Source organism: Synchiropus splendidus, chromosome 9 (assembly GCF_027744825.2).
Source record: "Synchiropus splendidus isolate RoL2022-P1 chromosome 9, RoL_Sspl_1.0, whole genome shotgun sequence".
Classification (NCBI taxonomy): Eukaryota; Metazoa; Chordata; class Actinopteri; order Syngnathiformes; family Callionymidae; genus Synchiropus; species Synchiropus splendidus.
Window position 1 is genome coordinate 23961177 of NC_071342.1, and position 19785 is coordinate 23980961.

The window sequence follows — 19785 nt, forward strand, 5'->3', positions numbered from 1 at the left end:
CTCTTATTACAAAAGCTTGATAACTTGATACTTGTTCAGGAGGGGGGGAGGGGGGGGAGTGCTGCTGGTGGAGGGGGGTAATCTGGGGGTCTCACTCACATCCACCCCCCAAAAAAATGTCAGAATAACGCGTCTCTTTGGTGTTGTGATGTTTGTTCAGTGGCCTTTTTGCATAATTTAGCGGACCGTGTGCGTGTGTGTGTGCGTGCGCGCGCACTTCAAATGTGCTGTAAAAATTATTTAAACTGCACAATTGTGTTGAACCGACCAGCGGATTAACACAAACCTGCCTGACGTTAGTGTACGTGTGTGTCTGCGTGTGCGCGCGCGTGAGTATTTCCTATCAGTAATTCACTCATTCACACCGACCTTTTAGATTGAGCGCCGCGATGCGTTCAGGTACCACCATCCTCGCCTGAAGCGCCCGCTAAATGAGCTGTGTTTTCTCGTTTAATTTATGTTTTGTTTTTCTTGCAGACTATTAGGCCCAACAAACACACACACACTTCACATCCGCTTTGGTGCTTATGCGAGGAGTTACCTTCCCACTGTCCACTTTACATGCGAGCGTTCTTTTGTTTGAACATTTTAGTTTCGCTGACTTTGAACACACACGCGCGCTTCTATTTTCCTCACCACTCCTGTTAAAGTCTTGGCGCAAATAAGACTGAAATATCTTTGACATCGAGGGAACATTTCCCGGCCTGAGTGTGTGTGTGTGTGTGTGACACCAAGTGCAGCATTTCAGTGAGCGCGCTGCTTTCTCTTCTTCTTCAGTGAGTTGCAGGTCTGCTCCTATTAAACTTTACGTCAACCATCCTCAAATGTAATTCTAAATGGGGATTAGAGCTCATTAATATTCATGAGTGTGTGTGTGTGTGAGAGAGAGAGTGTGCATGGCTGATATCAAACCGCGCGAATCTAACTCACTCTGCTGTGTTTATTTCTCATAATAATAATAATAATAATATAATAAAATAAATAATAAAAATGGTGTCAGTGGAAGGGAAAAGGTCGCTGCCTGAGGTCACGCGCCGGTGACCTCTAATGAGGTTTTCCTCCCCGGGCAAATGAGACGGGTGGCGGCCGTTTAAATGTGAATTGTCACGCTGTGATTATTTCTTAAAAAGCTACTAAATATTTTTGACATGAATCGCAGCCGCGTTGCGTGTGATGTGTTCCATTAATTTGGGACGAAACCTTGTGTTTCAGGACTCTGCGGGCGGAGGGAGGGGCGCCGGGGGGCGTGGCCTCGGCCGCGCTCGCCGCGCGCCCATTGGCGGCGGGAGCCGTCCGTCACGCGGCCGGCGCGCGCTGACTGGCTGCGGGAGGCGGGCCCGCAGGTGTCCGCGGCTCTTAGAGGCGCAGGGCGGAGAGAAGGTGATCAATCTCCATCTGTCTCCACCTCAACCGTCTGACCGACCCGCCGACTCATGAGTCTGATTTATTTGCCGGTGAAAAACACCAGAAAGGGCGAGCGGCGCGGAGCGGAGAGAGTGGCGAAGTGAAGGAGCTGCGCGGCCGCGTCTTTGCCTTGCGCCATGTCGCCGAGTTTGCGCGCAGTCGCGGCTCTCTGAGCGACTCTTCTCACTGCTGGATACTTGCTGCTGCTCCGGAGCGAACCGCCGCCGCCAGGTAAGACCTCGGCTTCTCGCTCGAACTCGGGGAGAAAGTCGCCCCAAACTTTGGCGCACGCGCCCGGCCGATAGTGGCTGTGTTTAGCGGCTGATTTGTGTGACAAGAGGCCGGCGCTGCTCCCCTCGGAGGTCTGGTCTAAATTCTAATGGGCTTCATTTGCAGGCAGATGAGCTGCCGGAGTCCTCGTGCGCTCCAATATTCCCTCTTTGTTCGAATAATCTGCTAATTTAATTCACCGTCTGCGGCGCGCGGGGCTGGATGGGAACTGATCGTTCTGCTTTCAAACCGCGTCCGAGGCGGATGGTTTTCACGCTGCGTCGGAACTATTGGAAGCGTTATTAAATAAAAGTCAACTCGTTTAGTTGAGAAGACGTGGAACAAATGATTTAGATTTAGCAGCAGCTGTCATGTCGAATCTAAGACGTTTCTGCGTGAGTTTGTTTTTATTATTATTTACTGGAGTTGCGTTTCTGAGTTGTTGGGGTTTTTTTTTTTTTTAATATTTATCGAAGTTGCGACTCATTTCATTCATGTTGTATATGTGTATAAAAATATTCCACGTCTAACAGGGGAACTAAGCCGAATCCCTCTGACCAATTTTATTTTTTTACTCCACTTGAAGAGTGTTTTAACTGATATTTAATTCACGAATAATTAAACTTTACTTTTGTCGTTTTTATTTATCTGTGAACACTCCGGTTTAATGTGATTTAATTTTAAAAAGTTAACTTGGTGTTATCAAGGACCTAAATAAACTTTTAATAAAAATATAAAAAATGGTAAAAGTGTTATTCAGCAGTTATTGTTACTGTTGCGAAGGAAAGATCTTGCGCTACGATGGAAGCAATTCCAAATGTGTGCGTGTGGACAGAGAGAAAACAGACATTTAAATTCGGAATCACAAAATAAATTGCACAACTCTCAGTTCAGTTTGTCTTTTGAAATGTTTTCTCACAGTGTAGTCTCTCCACCCGCAGCAAAACTACTCGCCGTCTTCCCACCAACATTCATCGAGCGTCTCCGCAGTCCCGCACGCCGCCCCTGCGCCGTCAAGCTGCAGCATCACCGAGGGAAGTCGAACCAGTGGCCTGAGCTGGGGGGAGCAGTGAGCGCCTGTAGCATGATGTCCTACCTCAAACAGTCCCCCTACGGCGTCAACGGCCTGGGGCTGAGCGGCGCGGCCATGGACCTGCTGCACCCCTCCGTGGGCTACCCAGGTAGGTGACGTCACGGCCGCCTGCACGCGCCCCTCTTGCCTGTGATTTACGAGCGCTGACACCGGAGCCGCAGTCGCGCTGAGACTGTTTTTTCCCTCCCAATATTCGTGATCAAATATTTCACACGCATCTTGTCGGCTCATGTCGCGTCACGGGGCCTTTAAACGCGGCGATACTGGAGTGTGTTCTGACGCTTCTGCTCCGAACATCAGAGCCCTCCGTCAAAAGAGCGTCTTCCGCGGCTGTGTTCTGACGCGCTTAAATAAATAAAAAAAAAAACATATAATATAATAACGGGGCCAATAAATGATGGGGAATATCGAACTGTTCCAGTTTTCACCGCTTCGCATAAAGCAAACCAAAAGTTCAGACTGTGTTGCGGGTGAAATCAACGCCGCTAAATTCGGACTAAACCATCATCAACGACTTTAGGAAATAATGGATGATGATCTTTAAATATTATACACGTTTCAAAGCGTTTTCATGGCTCTGTTCTCAATTTCTATGCTTTTTTTAAATCACAAAACACCGTGTTTGTCGACACATTTTATTTGACAAAGTTCGGCCCTGTTAATTGGAGCATTTTTCGTGTGTAAAAGTCGGAGTCGATACATATCGACATGGATCAAGGATCGTGTTAATAAACTGTTTTAGGATGGATGAAGGTCGTTTAATTTTTTTTCGCATTTATTCTGCGTGACTTGCTGATGTAACGTTTATTGAATCCGTGAAACTTAATTTTGTGACTTTTCTGTCGTCGCATTTCCGCCCCTCATTTGGATCCAAACGCTTTACAATAATCGATTCCTGCTGTGTCAAGCGCGCGACACCAAACGCGAACGGAAGCCTCCGTGGACTCACCGGTGCTGCCGCCTGTCTCTTCCCCAGCCACACCGCGGAAGCAGCGGCGGGAGCGGACCACCTTCACCCGCTCTCAGCTCGACGTCCTGGAGGCTCTGTTCGCCAAGACGCGCTACCCGGACATCTTCATGAGGGAGGAGGTGGCGCTGAAGATCAACCTGCCGGAGTCCAGAGTCCAGGTGAGAGCCGCCCGGAACCTTCACCCAGTCAATTGTGTCCATCGACACTGCCCGCTGACGACCCTCACTTCCGTCTCAACTCGTATTTACAAAGAAGGTGTCAGTTCCGGCGGCACTAACTTTGGTGAAACTGTGAAACGCCAGCTTCATTAGTATCGTGGCAACCTGTTCCATTAAAAAGGAGCAGTTTCTCCTCGTTGTCAGTCAGTTTTAGTTCATGTTAATCGCTAACGTTTTCGCTCATTTGTGGAGGTGGACAACGTCAGTCCGCTCAGTCGTCAGTGGACGTGTCGTCCGTTGATGACGTCGATTTGCGGGGACATCGTGTCCGGACCCTGGGCTTCAGAGACGGTGTCATTACGTCAGTGTGTCATGTGATCATTGGTTTGCTCCTGTCCCAGCTGATGTCATGTGACCCGGGATATTGGCGGCTGATAAACATGAGCAGTAAACACACACAAACGTGTGGAACAAATGGGGCCCTTCAGAGGTATGAGGGGCAAATCCAGGGCCCGGCCCTCGCACACTATTCCAGTTATCCTCCGAATGTGTGTGTGAAACAAAACGCTGGACAGGATCCGACCCTCTCGGCGCTCTCCAGTTACCCAACTGTGCGGCGAAACCCGATAGCCTGTTATCTTAGCGCCGTCCACCGGCCATGAAATTGGACCCCCGGCCGGTCCCGGCCGAGGGGCCGGGGTGGAAATGAACCTCGGCGGCTAATAACCCCCAATTTCCTTCCCTAACCTACTCCCAGCATGCACCTCTCACCGCCGGCGTCTGTGCTTGTGTGCAGGTCTGGTTCAAGAACCGCCGGGCCAAGTGCCGCCAGCAGCAGCAGAGCGGCAGCAGCGCCAAGGCCCGGCCGCCCAAGAAGAAGTCGTCGCCGGCGCGGGAGAGCACGGGCTCAGAGAGCAGCGGGCAGTTCACGCCGCCCGCCGTCTCCAGCGCCGGCTCCTCGTCCTCCTCGTCCTCCTCCTCGGCCAACCACGCCGGCCCGGCCGCCGCCGCCGCCCTCAGCAGCACCTCTACCTCCATCAGCACCGTCTCCTCCATCTGGAGTCCGGCCATCTCCCCCGGCAACGGGCCGGCCCCGGCCGTGGCGCCGCTGCCCGAGCCCGGGCCTCCGTCCAACGCCTCCTGCATGCAGCGCTCCATGGCCGGCTCGGCCGCCGCCGCCGCCACCTCCTACCCCATGTCCTACAACCAGACGGCGGGCTACGGCCAGGGCTACCCGGCGCCCTCCGGCTCCTACTTCAGCAGCGTGGATTGCAGCTCCTACCTGGCGCCCATGCACTCCCACCACCACCCGCACCAGCTCAGCCCCATGACGGCCTCCTCCATGTCGGGCCACCCGCACCACCACATCAGCCAGTCCTCGGGTCACCACCACCACCACCACCACCACCACCAGCCCTACGGCGGCTCCGGCCTGGCCTTCAACTCCTCCGACTGCCTGGATTACAAAGAGCAGACGGCGGCCTCCTCGTGGAAGCTCAACTTCAACGCCACGGACTGCTTGGACTACAAAGACCAGGCCTCCTGGAGGTTCCAGGTCTTGTGATCGTCTGCTGCTGCTGCTGCTGGCTCTTTTCTGCGCCCAGATCAGCGCCGTCTCTTTCAGACAAAAGAGAGATTACGGAGCAGAGGAGAACAAGATCCTGTTTCTGAGGAGACCTTTTTCTGCTGGATAAACTTTTTCCAACTTCTCCGGACGACGGGAGGAATACGCCCCGCAGCCCGTGCCCCTCTGACCTCCAATCACACCCTGTACAGTTTTTATTTCCGAAATTTGTTATTTTAGGACAGAGATTTTTAGTCAGCTGCGACCAGGAGCTGAAATATGTAAATATGTATTTGGGTCAGTTACAGTGACCATGATTAGTTGGTGTTCTTTTCTGTTTATTACCACTGTGGGAGGGAGAAAAAGGAAAAAAAAAACTTGTATGTAAATCTTTTCAAATATTCCAAAGAGAGAAATTGGCCATAACCTTCAGCTTTATATACCTTGTTTCAAAATGTTTTGGCGAACTCAACTCAACTGTTGAAACATGGCTCTTGCGACCCTGGAGCCTCCTCGCGGGACCGTCGAAGCACTTGACTCCATCTCCCAGTCCAAAACCGCTTTGATCATTGTTCGGGGAGAGGAAGTGTGCAAAAAGTCACGTTCCAAAAATGCCAGTGAGATGTTGAATGTATCTTGGAGGCGAACCACCTTTACATACTTGTCATCCAATAAAGATCCGTTCAGTCATATTTACTCTCTTGGATTCCACGAGCTTGTTTATTGTCAATTGCTGGTGCGTTCAGGCGCGCCTCGGAAACCACTGCGCCTCCTGCGTGTGAACCGCATCACACGGTTAGCGACGGTGCGTTCAGGTGCTCGTCATGTAGCCTTCCACCGTAACAAACGCTGTGTCGGATTCATTGGTGGTGCGTTCAGGTGCTCGGCTTCCTGAGTGAGCCATGTCAGAAAGGCATATCGAGAGATATTCCCTCACGTTCTCTGAGCTCCGCTGCGCCGATAATTCGCAAAAATTAAGAAAAAAAAATATTTCTTTGGGGGCCGTAAAAGCCGTAATATTGATGGTGCGTTCAGGAGCTGCAGTTCAACTTGGTGTCAGAGTTTAAATGAAAAATGTGTCTATATTTTAAACGGCAGTTGTGTTGATGTGATTCTGGCGCGTTCACGGTCAGACGTTTCTTTGGTTCAGTTGTGTCTCCGTCGAACCTCGTGACGCTGCTGGACTCCAAAGTAGCGCAGAAACAAGTGTCGCCACTTCAGCGGCGACTGACGGAGGCGGGAAAATGAGAAAAGAAACGTGACTTGGAAGTGTTTCCCGGACAAATTTGACGGTGGGACGTTAACCAGCGCGTTTTGCGTCTCCTCCCACACACTCGTCACTTGGTCTGTAAGTCAACCGCTGTTCACAGTGATCAGTCAACGGCAAAGATCGTGGAGATAAAATCATCATAACAATAATAATAATCCGTTTGTGTCGCTCAAGAAATGTTTTGACTCGTGCGAAATGAAACAGCTTCGAGGCACCAACACTGCGCTACAGAAATCCAAACTTGGATGATCGGAGCGACAGTAACGGCGCCTTTCCTCGTGAAAAATAACCACAGGAATCAGGGGAGATGGGGGGCGGGTCAGGAGTCACGTGTCGGAGGCTGCAGGCGAAACGTTAAAGGAGGAGGGGGCGAGGAGGGGGGCACGCGGAGGCCGCGGCGAAAGCGCGTTCGTTAAAGTCGTGACTTCTCTGAGTCCGCGCCCGATGATCTGCCGAACGCCTTCGCAAAAACCGTCAATGAATGAAACTGAAATAAATAAAAGCCTCTGCGGCCGCTGTGGAGACACGCTCAAACGGGTTATTCGGCTTTAAATATTGACCTTTATAATTAGGAAATCAAACCGTCGCTTTCAAGATTTGAATATCCATCGCCCCCGAAACACAAAGCTGGATAAACATCGACGCCGTTGCAACGCAGAGCTGCAGTAGAACGGTTCGGTTCTGCGGCTGGAAGCATCGCAAAAGAGGGTGAAATAAACAAGCAACACGTGCTCCGCTCGTCACGTCACGTCAGTCCCTGCGCGCCAATCCGTTGTTAAAGTGGCGCTCGATCGAAAGTCCGTCATTTCACTTCCAGTCGAAAAATATGGGCAAGAGAAAAAAAAGTTTTTTTGTTTTTTTTAATTCTTAAGTTTTTATTTTACCCACATGTTCAAAACAGGAAGGATAAATATAGAATGTGCTGTAAATGTATTTAGTATTGACCTTTTTTATATATTTGGAATATTTAAAAAACAATAATAATCAAAACCGACCGCTCCATTTGCCCTTAAATAAGATTTTGCTGCTTGTCAAGATCATTTCTGTAATTCTTTTTTAAACTGAATTGAATTTGACCGTTTTATCAAGCTCGTGCGCTGTAAAGTAACGTTTCAATCTGACAGTTCAAGCGCAGAAAAGGCCATGTTCCCTGAGTTTAAAACCGCCCTCCCTCCGACACAAAGGTCCTGAGCGCAGGATCGATGAACTTGACCTGTTCAGACACACACACACACACCTGTTGACATGTTCTCTGCACTTGTCCCGGAAGTCAACCGGAACCGCGTCTGCGCGGGGCCTGATGTGTATCGAGGCCAGATAAAGAGCGGCGACGGATCCTCCCGAGCCCGGCTGCCACCGCCGCTCACGCGCGGCCTGAGATGCGCTGATAGGCGCCGCCTGCATGCGGCACCGGAGGAGGAGAAGCGGCTGTGGCCTGGGATTGGCTGCCGACTGTCGCCAGAGCGGCGTCCCGGCGCGCGTCTGAGGCGCTCACCTGAGAGGTCAGCACGAGGCCAAGCGTGGCGCGGACACGTGATGCCAGCTGGAGAGTTGGCCTCGTCTGAACCATCAATAACAACAACAACAACAACGCGGTCATCTTTGGTTCATTGTGACAACATGAAATAAACTTCATAAACAAGTGTGAGATAACAACGGTTTTAAAAAAGCAGAGTTATTCCCCCCTCTGTAATACATGAGCCAGAGTTATTCTCAAAATAAAACAAATAACTAGTTTGCTCTATATGAACGCACTCTGCCGAAAACAATTCCAACCCGTGAAAATGCTCTTCATTGACTGTATTTATTTATGTTTACCATTTATTTATTAAGACATTCTAGTGAATGAATAGATAAAAGTGGACTGAACAGCAGGATGTGTCTGGAACCTCGGGGCCAACAGCGCTTCCATACGTAATAAAAAAGCGACTCCCGCCACCATCACCTGTTCAGTTATTGCATGGATTTACCACGTGGTGCAACAACCATGCATCCCACTAGGACAAGTGTTTAGAACCCCAGGTCCGCGGGCCAAACCCGGCCCGAGCCGCAGAATTCACTTCAGAACTCACTGAAAGATCCACAGGTGTGTTGATCAGGTGACCCCCAGACACAGCAGGGTTCAAGCTTTCCAGCGAGTCCCAAGGCCCAGGACTGGTCCGGAAACCTCCCGAGAAACTTTGATGGAAGGCGTGTGTTCGCTGGTTCTGAGTCGTGGTGAAGGAGCGCCACGGTGTTAGGCCACAGAGATGCCAAAGCTAATGCTGAATTTCCTTCAGTGCGGACCAGTGGGGTCAAAGTCAAGAGGCTCTCAGAAGAGCCTCAGTTTAAACACGGTCCAGTGCTGGAGGTTGACGCCTGACTCTTCTGGAGCATATTGGCCAGTCGTGTGAGTCAAGTCACTACGTCCTCACAAAGACTCCCCTGCACTTCAGCTCACACACGTTTGTCACGGCACAGAAGTGTGTTTTACAAACCTTCATCTCCCACATCATCATCGTCATCACCTCCTGAAACCGAGCAGCGGCAGAACCAGTGCAACATCTCACTCCCAACACTGACGTTTTGTTGGCTCCAGTCAGATGCCAAAGTTTGGTCCCACTGCTGAAACTGCCTTCAAGCGACGGAGCCCTCCCACGCGCGCGGCAACACCTGTCTGCAACTGATGGTACTTCTCCACTGCAGGCTCCAGCGTTCGGCTCGAGGCTCCGGTGTGGCACGTTTGTCTCTCCATACTCTCTGAGGAGAAGATGGCGGAGCTTCGGCTCCCCACTCCTCGTGCACCACTCACAGGTCCCCGACATGAGAACAAACACATGAAAGTGCACCAGCAATAATGAACCCCAAAACAGCTTGAGGAAACCCAGAAACATCAGCAGCAGAGGGTGTGATTTATGGACTCCGTCAGCGCTGACTGAGCAGCAGTGGAGGGACCGAGTCAAGAGCAGCAGGTTTAACCCAGGATCAAACTGTGGCTGCACAGAGAGCTGGCAACCGTGCTGACCTGGCAACCCATAATGCACTGCAGCGTCCCTCTCTGCGACGTCAGCCTCTGATCAAGTATCATGATCGTCACGTGACTCAAGTCCAAGGACCATCGGGTCTCCACTGAACCTCCTCTGTGAACATCATGTAGCCCAGTCACAGCAGCTCCCTCACACCTCCTCCATCCTCGGTTGATGCAGCAGGTCACAGAGAAGCTTGGTCAGAAAGAGAAAGTGGACGTTTCTACGATGGTTAGCAAGATGCTAACATTAGCAACTTTCATGTTCGTCCACCTCTAAATCATCCATCCATCATTCTCCATCAGTTCTTCATCTCAGATCCAGTCAGGAAGCAAGCGAACCAAAGTTTTAATGGACAAGTGTTCAGAGGCTCCTCAGGTCTCCCTCCTCCTCCCCTCCACCCCACAGCGTCCCCGGGTCCAAACTCACCCCAGATCAGTCAGGACTTCCTGCTTTCATCAGACAAGGCTTCCACGTTGACCTCAGATGACCGCGGCTCTCTGCTGTCCACTCAGGGCCGAGGAAGCTGCTGCAGATCTGAAGAGCCTTTGCTGTTATCTCACCAGGAAGACTCTTGGCAGACCTGAGTCTGGACTTGTCAGTGGCCGCAGGTGACGACTCGGAGGAGCCTGAGGTCGCCAGGGTTGGTGGTCTGTGGGAACCAGATGCTTCCTCCTTTAGTCACTCGCTCCTTCCATGAGGAAAAACATGAAGACGAACTGCAGATTTGCACTCAAAAAAGTGGAAAAATAAATATGGATGTTGGTTGTCAGTTGCTCTTTGTGGCCTCTTTTCCTGACTCCTCCCCCTTCGTACTGAACAGTACTGTACATACAGCTGTTTAATGGGCTTTAAACAGCAATCTGACACGTCACCAGGCGTAGAATGAATGAGCACCGTCTTAAGCGTCTCATTCTCTCATGCGACGCTGAAGGCTGCCATCTTCCTCAGTGTGGGACGCAGAGGGCAACTTTGCCAAGGTCAATACCTGACGCCACAGACGTGAGGACGGGCGGGTTTCTTTCTCAAACAGGAGAAAATAAATGACACGGTGAGAGGATCAACGCTTTTCATGACATCTTCAAGCTTCACAGGTCTTTGCCAGACTGAGAGTAGTCGGTGACTCCTCCCCAACTCCATGTTTTCATGACATTTTGATTTCATTAAGACCGGGGTGGGTGGAGGTTGGGAGTGTGTGTGTGTGTGTGTGTGTGTGTGTGTGTGTGTGTGTGTGCTCTTGGAAACACCTCCTTCTTTTGCTGTTTGGGGCTATCAGTGTGGCCCTCTGGCCGGTCCCCACAAGGTTAAGCCTCGGCCTCCAGACTGATCAAGAACAGCCCTTTTTGTTTATTTATGACTTAATTACTGCTATGATATTGTTTTTTTTAAATTTATTTATTATTATTCCTATTATTATTCGTTCATTCTGTTCATCATTGCACATGTACCAAAGCACTTTCCTAGTCGGTGGGATCCTCACTGACATTGGCAATAAAGCTGATTCTGATTCTGTGTGTGTCGTGTGTCAATGTTCTTGTCAGGACCAATTTTTGATCTTATGGGGACATTTTGGCCGGTCCACACAGAGTTTTGATGGTGAACAGGTCCAAATAACTGGGTGATTATAACTGGGTTTCAGTTTGGTTCAGAGTCCCGAGTCCAGCCATGTGTTTTGGTTGGGTTTAGGGGGAGAGGCTGGGGAAAGGGTGAAAGTCAAATGTCAAATGGACTGCTGAATTTGTTTATTATTATTTATTTTTTGTCAGCACTTTATTCCAAAGCACTTTCCTCGTTGGTGGGATCCCCACTGACCACGGCAATAAATTTGATTCCGATTGTGAAATGTTCCCACAAAACATGAAAACATAACGGGTGGGTGTTTTTCTCTTTGTATGAAATGACCTTACCAATCTAAAGTGAAAAAAGGAACTAATGGTCACAATAATGATCCAAAATAAAAAAATAAAACAAAATAAAGAAAAATCCAAAAAAAGCACACAAAAAAAAACAAAACCAAAATAGTCCAAACAAATGTGCATTTCTTTCTTTCTTTGTATTTTTGAAAGGAACAGCACAACAATGGCTCTAATAAGTGGAGTTGTTGGAGGCAGGTGCAGCTGCTGAAAGCGAGCGACCCAGACCACCTGAAGAAGAGCCGAGAGGCTGCATGGCCAACAAGGCCGCCGCTGCCGCCGCGCTGCATGCTAATGCCGCTAATGAGCAAATCTCTGCCAGTCATCAGAGATGCCGTGGATGAACCTGCTGGCAGCGTTTCTGAGCGAGCGCAGCCACGTCTGACTTCACAGCGGCGCCGGAATGGCTGACAGAGAGCTGGGGTCTGGGTCGGAGTCTCTGCTGCTATGAACGAGGCGGCGGCGGCCATGGCCGCGGCTGTGCAGCTATTCTGCATCTTTTCTTCCAGCTGTCACGGCAAACAAAGGCCAGATAATGCAGCGGTGGCTTGTAAATGATGAACGTGTCAAGAGGCAGCGACAGACGCCACTTATCTCCCCGCAGCCTCTGCACCGCGACTGTATCATCAGAGAGGAAATACAACAGTTTGATGTTTACATAAGAGAAGTATTAGTATCAGTCACAAATGTAATTCCTTTCACCCGTCGCTCTCGCAGCGGATTGACTCCCCGAAAAACAGACAATGATTTCTTTCTCTTTTTTTTCCCCAACAAAACAAACAAAAAAAGCAGAAAAGCATTCTCGCTGATCTTCTGTCCATTTCCAACATCGCTTCTTGTATATTTTTTGGTGGAAATCCTCTTAAAATGCAAAGTAAATAGATTACGATACAGTGAGGGATTAGCGCTCGCGCGGCGCTGTCAGATTAGCCGGCGAGCGCGGCGTCGACAGCTCTGACATGGCTGTGGCTGCTGTTCAGGAAAGAGGCTCCGCGCGACGCTTTAAAGTCGCTGGCTGGCTCCTGTTCATGAATAAAACTGCGGCTGGTAATCTGGGCCAACACACACTCTCAGTCAGGAGCGGCGTATCAGCCGTGATGGAAGCATAATGGAACTTGCTTGTATTTCTTCCTGGCTGATTAATGACATCTGCTGTCATGTACTCGGCGGCGCTAAACACTGGCTCTTCTTTCAGTTCCAGGTGAACACGACAGGGAGTGAAACCATCCTGACACAAATGACTTGGATGCGGCGGCAGGAAAACACTCCCCTGTCTCCACATCAGATGGGTCCTCAGAATGCCGCGTCAGGCCGACGCCCCCCCGCTGTCACCGACGGGGCTCAACTCTCGCAGATATCAGACGCTTCCGAGATGCACCACACTCAGAGCGCCCAGATCCTCATCGTCCTGGGAGCACAAACACCTGTTTCAGGAGCACATTATGGGCTCGTGAGGACCGTTCAAACAGAGATCTCAGGTTTCGAGGGTCTCTAGTTTTTCTCTTCCGTTCGAGGTTGGCAAAAACGTTGTACTCCACAGACTTTCTTCATGAGTTGGTACTGCAAACCCCTCCCACTCTGGGAATCCCTCACCTGCAACCTGTTGACCCCGAAGCACAACCACCCAGACCACCAGGCTCCAAGATATGGCTTCCTCAGACCAATATGGATGGAAGAACCAGGGCTGAGGTCAGGAGTCGAGGGGCCAAGAGGGACTCAGCCCTCTGCACTTGAAGCCCCTGGTTCCTAAAGTGGCTCTTGGCACGTGGAAGGTCACCTGACTGACTGAGAGGTTGGAGTCACCGCTTCACTCGCGTGGGACTCCTGGGTTCCCTTCCAATGCTGAGCTACTGAGAAGTGACAGGCCCCAGACTACTGGGTTCTCCTAGCTAGCTGGCCGCCCTCTGGTCGATGGTTTAGAACTAGTTTAGAAGTGATCCTCATGCATTTTTAGGCCTGCCTGAACAAGATCTATCTTCCTTCTACACTTTAGTGGGAGGGGCTAATATTCCATGCGCTCTATAGTCCGGGATTTACGGTACTTTCACAGCAACTTCAGAAGAATCGTTGACAGAAAATGCTGCGTTGACCGTGTTCTTGCTGTTTATAGCTCGTCCTATGTTCTTTCCTGTCGTGAACTGACTCTGATTCAAATCAAACGCCTCCATTGACTGAATGGGTTTTGGGCATCGCGATGCGTTTTCCTGTCGCAGCGTCCTCGCAGTGCAAATAAATAAGAAACACTTTAGTTATGATTTGACTAATCTGCGGAGCAAACTGGATTCATGCATTGATCCGAATATTTGAGCTCAGTAATCCACAGAACCAACAAGACGTTGAGGAGCGTCGGCCCTCGCAGCGCTGCGCTTAATAATGCAGATCCTCTTCCAATGACTGCGAGCCTTCCAACCTGTTTTCAATAATTGACTTTGGAACAATTAACTCCTGCACATAAATAACCAACTGATGCCATAAAGCTCACATTTCATATTCGCATTTAGATTTGCCACTAATTCCGTGAGTGAGGGAGGAAGGCAACGGTCCAGCAGAACTCAAGTCAGCACTGAGGAGGCTGCGACCACGAGCCGCGCCTCTGTGCCGCACCTCAGAGGGTCACAAGTCAACAGGCTCTGGACGTGGGTCTTGACTCCGTCGCTCCATGGCTGAGAGACAGACTGAGTCTGGGGAAACAGCCTTCTGATTGGTCCAGGGGAAGCTTCAGCCTCTGGAGAAGTGCACCACAACACAGAGCTCGGGTCATTTGGTAAAACTCAGGTTTGATTCTGGTTCGAGCAGACAGCAGGGCGGCAGTTCTGCCCCTCAGATCCACAATGTTGACTTTCCACAAGCTGTGGCCCCGCCCCCAGCAACTTGAGAGTTGGGGAACTCGCTTACGTGGCTGGAAGTCAGCAGCTCCTCATCACAGGTGGTTTGGTGGGAATGAACCTCCAGGGGAATCATATGAACAGACCACAGAGCAGGTGTACACCGGAGCCTTGTGGTCCACCGTTCTTACCAGAGGACAAGAGAAAAAAGATGAGCTGAGCTAAAAAGCTAAAAAAAAGGCGTTTCCATTATTTTGTCCAACCCCTGTAGAAACGGACCAATCAGGAGGCTGTGTTCACGTGACAGACGCCAGGGGTCACCAACATGGTGCCCACGGGCACAAGACCAAGGGAGTAGCCCACAGGCTGTTTAATAATTAATTAAAAATAATAATCCTAAATTTCATGTAATAACCACATTATAATGTTTTTTTCCTTTTTGTTCTTCTGTTTTGTTGACGTGTTTTCGAGCAGGAAGAAACCTTCGTCCCGGCCACCGGAGGCAGTCCACCTCACAAGACTGTTGGAATACTGGAGTTCAGAATCCAGGTGTGGGTGGACAGGTTTTGTGTTGGGAACAAGGCCGATCTTGTGTCTCCGAGCAACGTTTACAATTCACAGCGTCAACCACAGCCAGTCGACTCCAGTAAGAATAAACATCAGTTTTCCTGTTGATTAACTCACATTCCTGTCGCCCGCGTCTCCATTGGCGCCTCCTGCAGGAAGAGAAGAGATGACGTGACGGCACACACCAGGCCTGCGAGGGGCTACACGCTCACGCGCTGGGTCGCTGCTGTTCTGATCTGGAAACATTGTCACTCATGGCCATCACTCTGAGCGCTACGTTAATAAGGTGATGATTGACACTAAAACCCCGGCGCTCTGTGTACAGATGTTTAAAAGGAAGATGCAAATTGCCTGACATAGCCTGCAGTCCGGATTATCACATGACAGTGATTTGGTGGCAAGACAATCACTCATCACCCGGAAAGACAGAAGTATTAAACGTGAGGAGGAGAGAGGAGGGAAGAGGGATGACGGAGGAGAGAAGAGAGGGGAGAGAAGAGAGAGGAAAGGGGAGAGAGTAGAGAGGCAGGAGGAGAGAGGAGAGAAGCTAAAGGAGAGAGTAAAGAGGAGAGAGGAGAGAGGCAGGAGGAGAGAGGAGAGAAGCTAAAGGAGAGAGTAAAGAGGAGAGAGGAGAGAGGCAGGAGGAGAGAGGAGAGAAGCTAAAGGAGAGAGTAAAGAGGAGAGAGGAGAGAGGCAGGAGGAGAGAGGAGAGAAGCTAAAGGAGAGAGTAAAGAGGTGAGAGGAGAGAGGCAGGAGGAGAGAGGAGAGAAGCTAAAGGAGAGAGTAAAGAGGAGAGAGGAGAGAGGCAGGAGGAGAGAGGAGAGAAGCTAAAGGAGAGAGTAAAGAGGTGAGAGGAGAGAGGAGAGAGGAGAGAGGAGAGAAGCTAAAGGAGAGAGTAAAGAGGTGAGAGGAGAGAGGCAGGAGGAGAGAGGAGAGAAGCTAAAGGAGAGAGTAAAGAGGAGAGAGGCAGGAGGAGAGAGAAGAGGCAGGAGGAGAGAGGAGAGAAGCAGGAGGAGAGAGGCAGGAGGAGAGAGGAGAGAAGCAGGAAGAGAGAGGCAGGAGGAGAGAGGAGAGAAGCTAAAGGAGAGAGTAAAGAGGAGAGAGGCAGGAGGAAAGAGGCAGGAGGAGAGAGGAGAGAAGCTAAAGGAGAGAGTAAAGAGGAGAGAGGCAGGAGGAGAGAGGAGAGAAGCTAAAGGAGAGAGTAAAGAGGTGAGAGGCAGGAGGAGAGAGAAGAGAAGCAGGAAGAGAGAGGCAGGAGGAGAGAGGAGAGAAGCTAAAGGAGAGAGTAAAGAGGAGAGAGGCAGGAGGAGAGAGGAGAGAAGCAGGAGGAGAGAGAAGAGGCAGGAGGCAGGAGGAGAGAGGAGGGATGACGGAGGAGAGAGAAGAGAGGAGGGAAGGAAAGACGCAGGAGGAGAGGGGAGAGAAGCAGGAGGAGAGAGGAGAGAGGAGAGAAGCAGGAGGAGAGAGGAGAGAAGCTAAAAGAGAGAGTAAAGAGGTGGGAGGCAGGAGGAGAGAGAAGAGGCAGGAGGAGAGAGGCAGGAGGAGAGAGGAGAGAAGCAGGAGGAGAGAGGCAGGAGGAGAGAGGAGAGAAGCAGGAAGAGAGAGGCAGGAGGAGAGAGGAGAGAAGCTAAAGGAGAGAGTAAAGAGGAGAGAGGCAGGAGGAGAGAGGCAGGAGGAGAGAGGAGAGAAGCAGGAGGAGAGAGGAGAGAAGCTAAAGGAGAGAGTAAAGAGGAGAGAGGCAGGAGGAGAGAGGCAGGAGGAGAGAGGAGAGAAGCAGGAGGAGAGAGAAGAGGCAGGAGGCAGGAGGAGAGAGAGGAGAGAGGCAGGAGGAGAGAGGAGGGATGACGGAGGAGAGAGAAGAGAGGAGGGAAGGAAAGAGGCAGAAGGAGAGGGGAGAGAGGAGGGAGGAGAGAAGCGAGAGGAGAGAGGCAGGAGGAGAGAGTAAAGAGGAGAGAGGAGAGAGGAGAGGGGAGGGAGGAGAGAGGAGAGATGCAGGAGGAGAGGGGAGAGAGGAGAGAGTAAAGAGGAGAGGGGAGAGAGGAGAGAGGCAGGAGGAGAGAGGAGAGAAGAGAGGCGATAGGAGAGAGAGGAGAGGCAGGAGGCAGGAGGCAGGAGGCAGGAGGCAGGAGGCAGGAGGCGACAGTCCTGCCTCCTACTAAATGACCAGCCGCCGACATCAGTCACCTGGCACGGTGAATAAAACATGAAGAATTAGCTGCGAGCGCTCGGCATCACACGCCAGATTCTCCATTATCAGTCGGATGTGCGCATTGCGGTCGGATTAAGAGCAAAGGCTTTTGTTTAAAGTCAAACCAAAGATGCTTAATTCAACATGTCACACGATGTTTTAATGTTTAAATGCAACTCATCATCACTTCTGGATTAATTCAAGCCCCTAAGAAAATGAAGCCATTATTATTATTCATGAAAAGAAGTCTGCCGTTCAATAATGAGGAAACTTTATGATGATGGTCGGAATCTTTGTGGGCCTTTTTTAAACAAGAGAACAAAGTCATTTCAGCCTGAACTTTGATTGGCTCAGACGTTCTTGTTTGGAACTTTTCTAAATTCTCCCAAAGAGATCGGTATTTCTGTGAGTGTTTTAGAAGGCAGCGGGTCGATATGAAGGTTTGTATCATCTTAGTGACGCAGGAAGAGGAACGGGAGAGCAAGAAGATCGGTGCCCTTCCTGCTATTTTTAGGTTTTTAGTATTGGACAGACTTTCCTAGCATATTCAGGGCAGGTCAGAAAGGAAGTGATTCCATTTCACAGCTGACCTGGATCACCATCTGGATGCTAGGATTCTTTACTGAGGCCCAGCCTGGAGCTTTGCGATGCACCTGTTTGCTGCAAAGTTTACTCTCAGAGTAACATGCAGGAAAGTCACACGGTCCATCGGACATTTGCGTTGTTGCAGCCCACCCTCCCTCCCATGGTGTAAGATATTGATGTTGGGAAAAATGAACTTGTGCGTCTTATACTGAGGAAAAGTCCATTAAAACACATAGGTGTAACTTTCTACACTGAAGGATGCCTTCAGTGTAGAAAGTTACACCTATGTGTTTTAATGGACTGAAAGAGCGTTTTCCTTTGACACGGCAAGACAGGCTGAAACGCTCTTCACTGAAGGGGACTGGATGCCAGTTGCTTTTTATAACCCCTTACAAGACTCTACTCCTCAGTGCTGAAAGACACCGTGAGTACAACGGAGAAAGGAGTTGTACCGGCTTGAATCAACGTCCTGAAGACTTCTGGGTTCACAGTCACAGTGATGTCATCGGGCCGGCGCAGGATCCGATTGGTTCTACCACCAACACTGGGGGAAGCAATAATAAACACTTGTGAGAGACGAGTTTAAGTTTCTTTCACCACCAAAATACTATTAGTAGTATCTGATAATAAACAGTTTATTTACTGTCTAGTTATTGACACAATTTTTCTGCCTCCACAATCAGTGACTTGACAGATTTCTCTGCTCATGACTCGTGGAAAAAGCTCATTATAATCCCCATCCAGTTTGAGCTGTGAGGGAGTGGGAGATGGGGCCACCACACACGACAGGTGTACCACACCCCAACATGCAGGTAACAGGCTGAACTTTTATTGGAGAGTTTTTGAACAGGGAGGTGAAGTCCACAAACCATGTGCTGTCAGTTTCCTTATCCCATTTTCAACAAACTGTATCCCATCTAGCTACCTGGTTGTGGGCATTTCTGATTGCATGCACGGTCAGTGATCTAGCTTGAAGTACTCACATTCACAAAAACTTGACTAGGTGGATTTGAGTTGCACTTGTGTTAATGTGGACTCCTCTGAGTGTCTGTAGGGAGATCAGAACTCTGAGGCTGAGACCAGAACCAGCTAGTGTCTCATGAACACATCAGCTCTCGGGGTGTTTGACCTTTCACCAGGCCTCCCTCAGAAGACTCAGAGGCAGCGCGAGTTCTCCCGACAGCAGCAGTTGAGATGAGCGACAGGAGCCAGCAGCCATCAAAGCAGCGCTGGTTGGCTTCCCAGATTCCCGCTCTCTCTTGCTTCTCCATGTGCAGCGTCGGATTTGGGGGAATGTGAGAAATGACGAGGAGCCCCCAAATCGCCATTGTGCGCTCGCCTTCCTCTCTTTCTCCGCGAGCCAAACGGGAAAACGCCCACGCTATAATGCGCTCCCTACTCCGTCTCGGCTAAGCTGTCACTGGCTTCACATGAGAAACAATGAAACTTCATCTGAGACCAGATTACAAAGGAGGAGTGGGGTTCGATATATGAAATGTTCGTCAGGAGTGGGGGGCGGCTTTTGTGGCGTTCTCTCTGCGGCCATTATCCTTCAGAAGGTTTGTGGATCTGCTTTCTTAGTCTCCATCAGCAGGGGAAGACCTGGACTGCTGGAACTGGGCTTTTGGCTGCCAAATTGCCCTAACCCTCTTTAACACTCTCTTTTTCTTCTCCTTCCCTTTGCTGTTTTTTAAAAGAGCTTAGGACGGAGCATCTCTCTCTCTGGACCCGGCTTGCTTAAATTGGCCGATAGGAAGGGATTTGGGATGGATGGAGGGGGCTTAGAGGGCCGGGGGTGGTGGGGTGCAGAGTGTCATCAGTGTTACAGTCAAACAGCCATGAAAAGCAGATGAGGATGAAAAGAACAAGAGCGCCTCTTTATCTAATGCACACAAATCCCATATAAATACTCCAATATGTTAGTTGGTGCACGACAAGGAAAGGCCTCCACCCCCCTTCCTCCTCAACCCCTC

General features: G+C 50.3%; 2 protein-coding genes across 10 annotated transcripts in view; one reads left to right on the top strand and one right to left on the bottom strand.

Moving 5' to 3' along the window:
- Positions 1-1385: 1385 nt before the first annotated feature.
- Positions 1386-6208, top strand: otx1 (orthodenticle homeobox 1). Its single transcript, XM_053874479.1, has 4 exons — positions 1386-1635; positions 2616-2855; positions 3744-3895; positions 4692-6208. Exons 2-4 carry the CDS (start codon positions 2759-2761, stop codon positions 5457-5459), a joined length of 1017 nt encoding a protein of 338 aa, XP_053730454.1. The 5' UTR covers positions 1386-1635; positions 2616-2758; the 3' UTR covers positions 5460-6208.
- wdpcp (WD repeat containing planar cell polarity effector) overlaps positions 5314-19785 on the bottom strand; it is a 78143-nt gene continuing 63671 nt past the window's right edge. For 3 of the 9 annotated variants that reach the window (XM_053874471.1, XM_053874476.1, XM_053874477.1), the window contains 3 exons: positions 18265-18356; positions 15157-15275; positions 5316-10425 (listed from right to left, as the gene is read on the bottom strand). In XM_053874471.1, coding sequence (XP_053730446.1) covers positions 10333-10425; positions 15157-15275; positions 18265-18356 — 304 coding nt within the window. In that variant the 3' untranslated portion in view covers positions 5316-10332. Of the gene's footprint in view, positions 13056-14542; positions 15276-18264; positions 18357-19785 lie in introns of all 9 variants that reach the window. The other 6 variants (XM_053874478.1, XM_053874473.1, XM_053874470.1 and 3 more) reach the window with 6 other exon arrangements.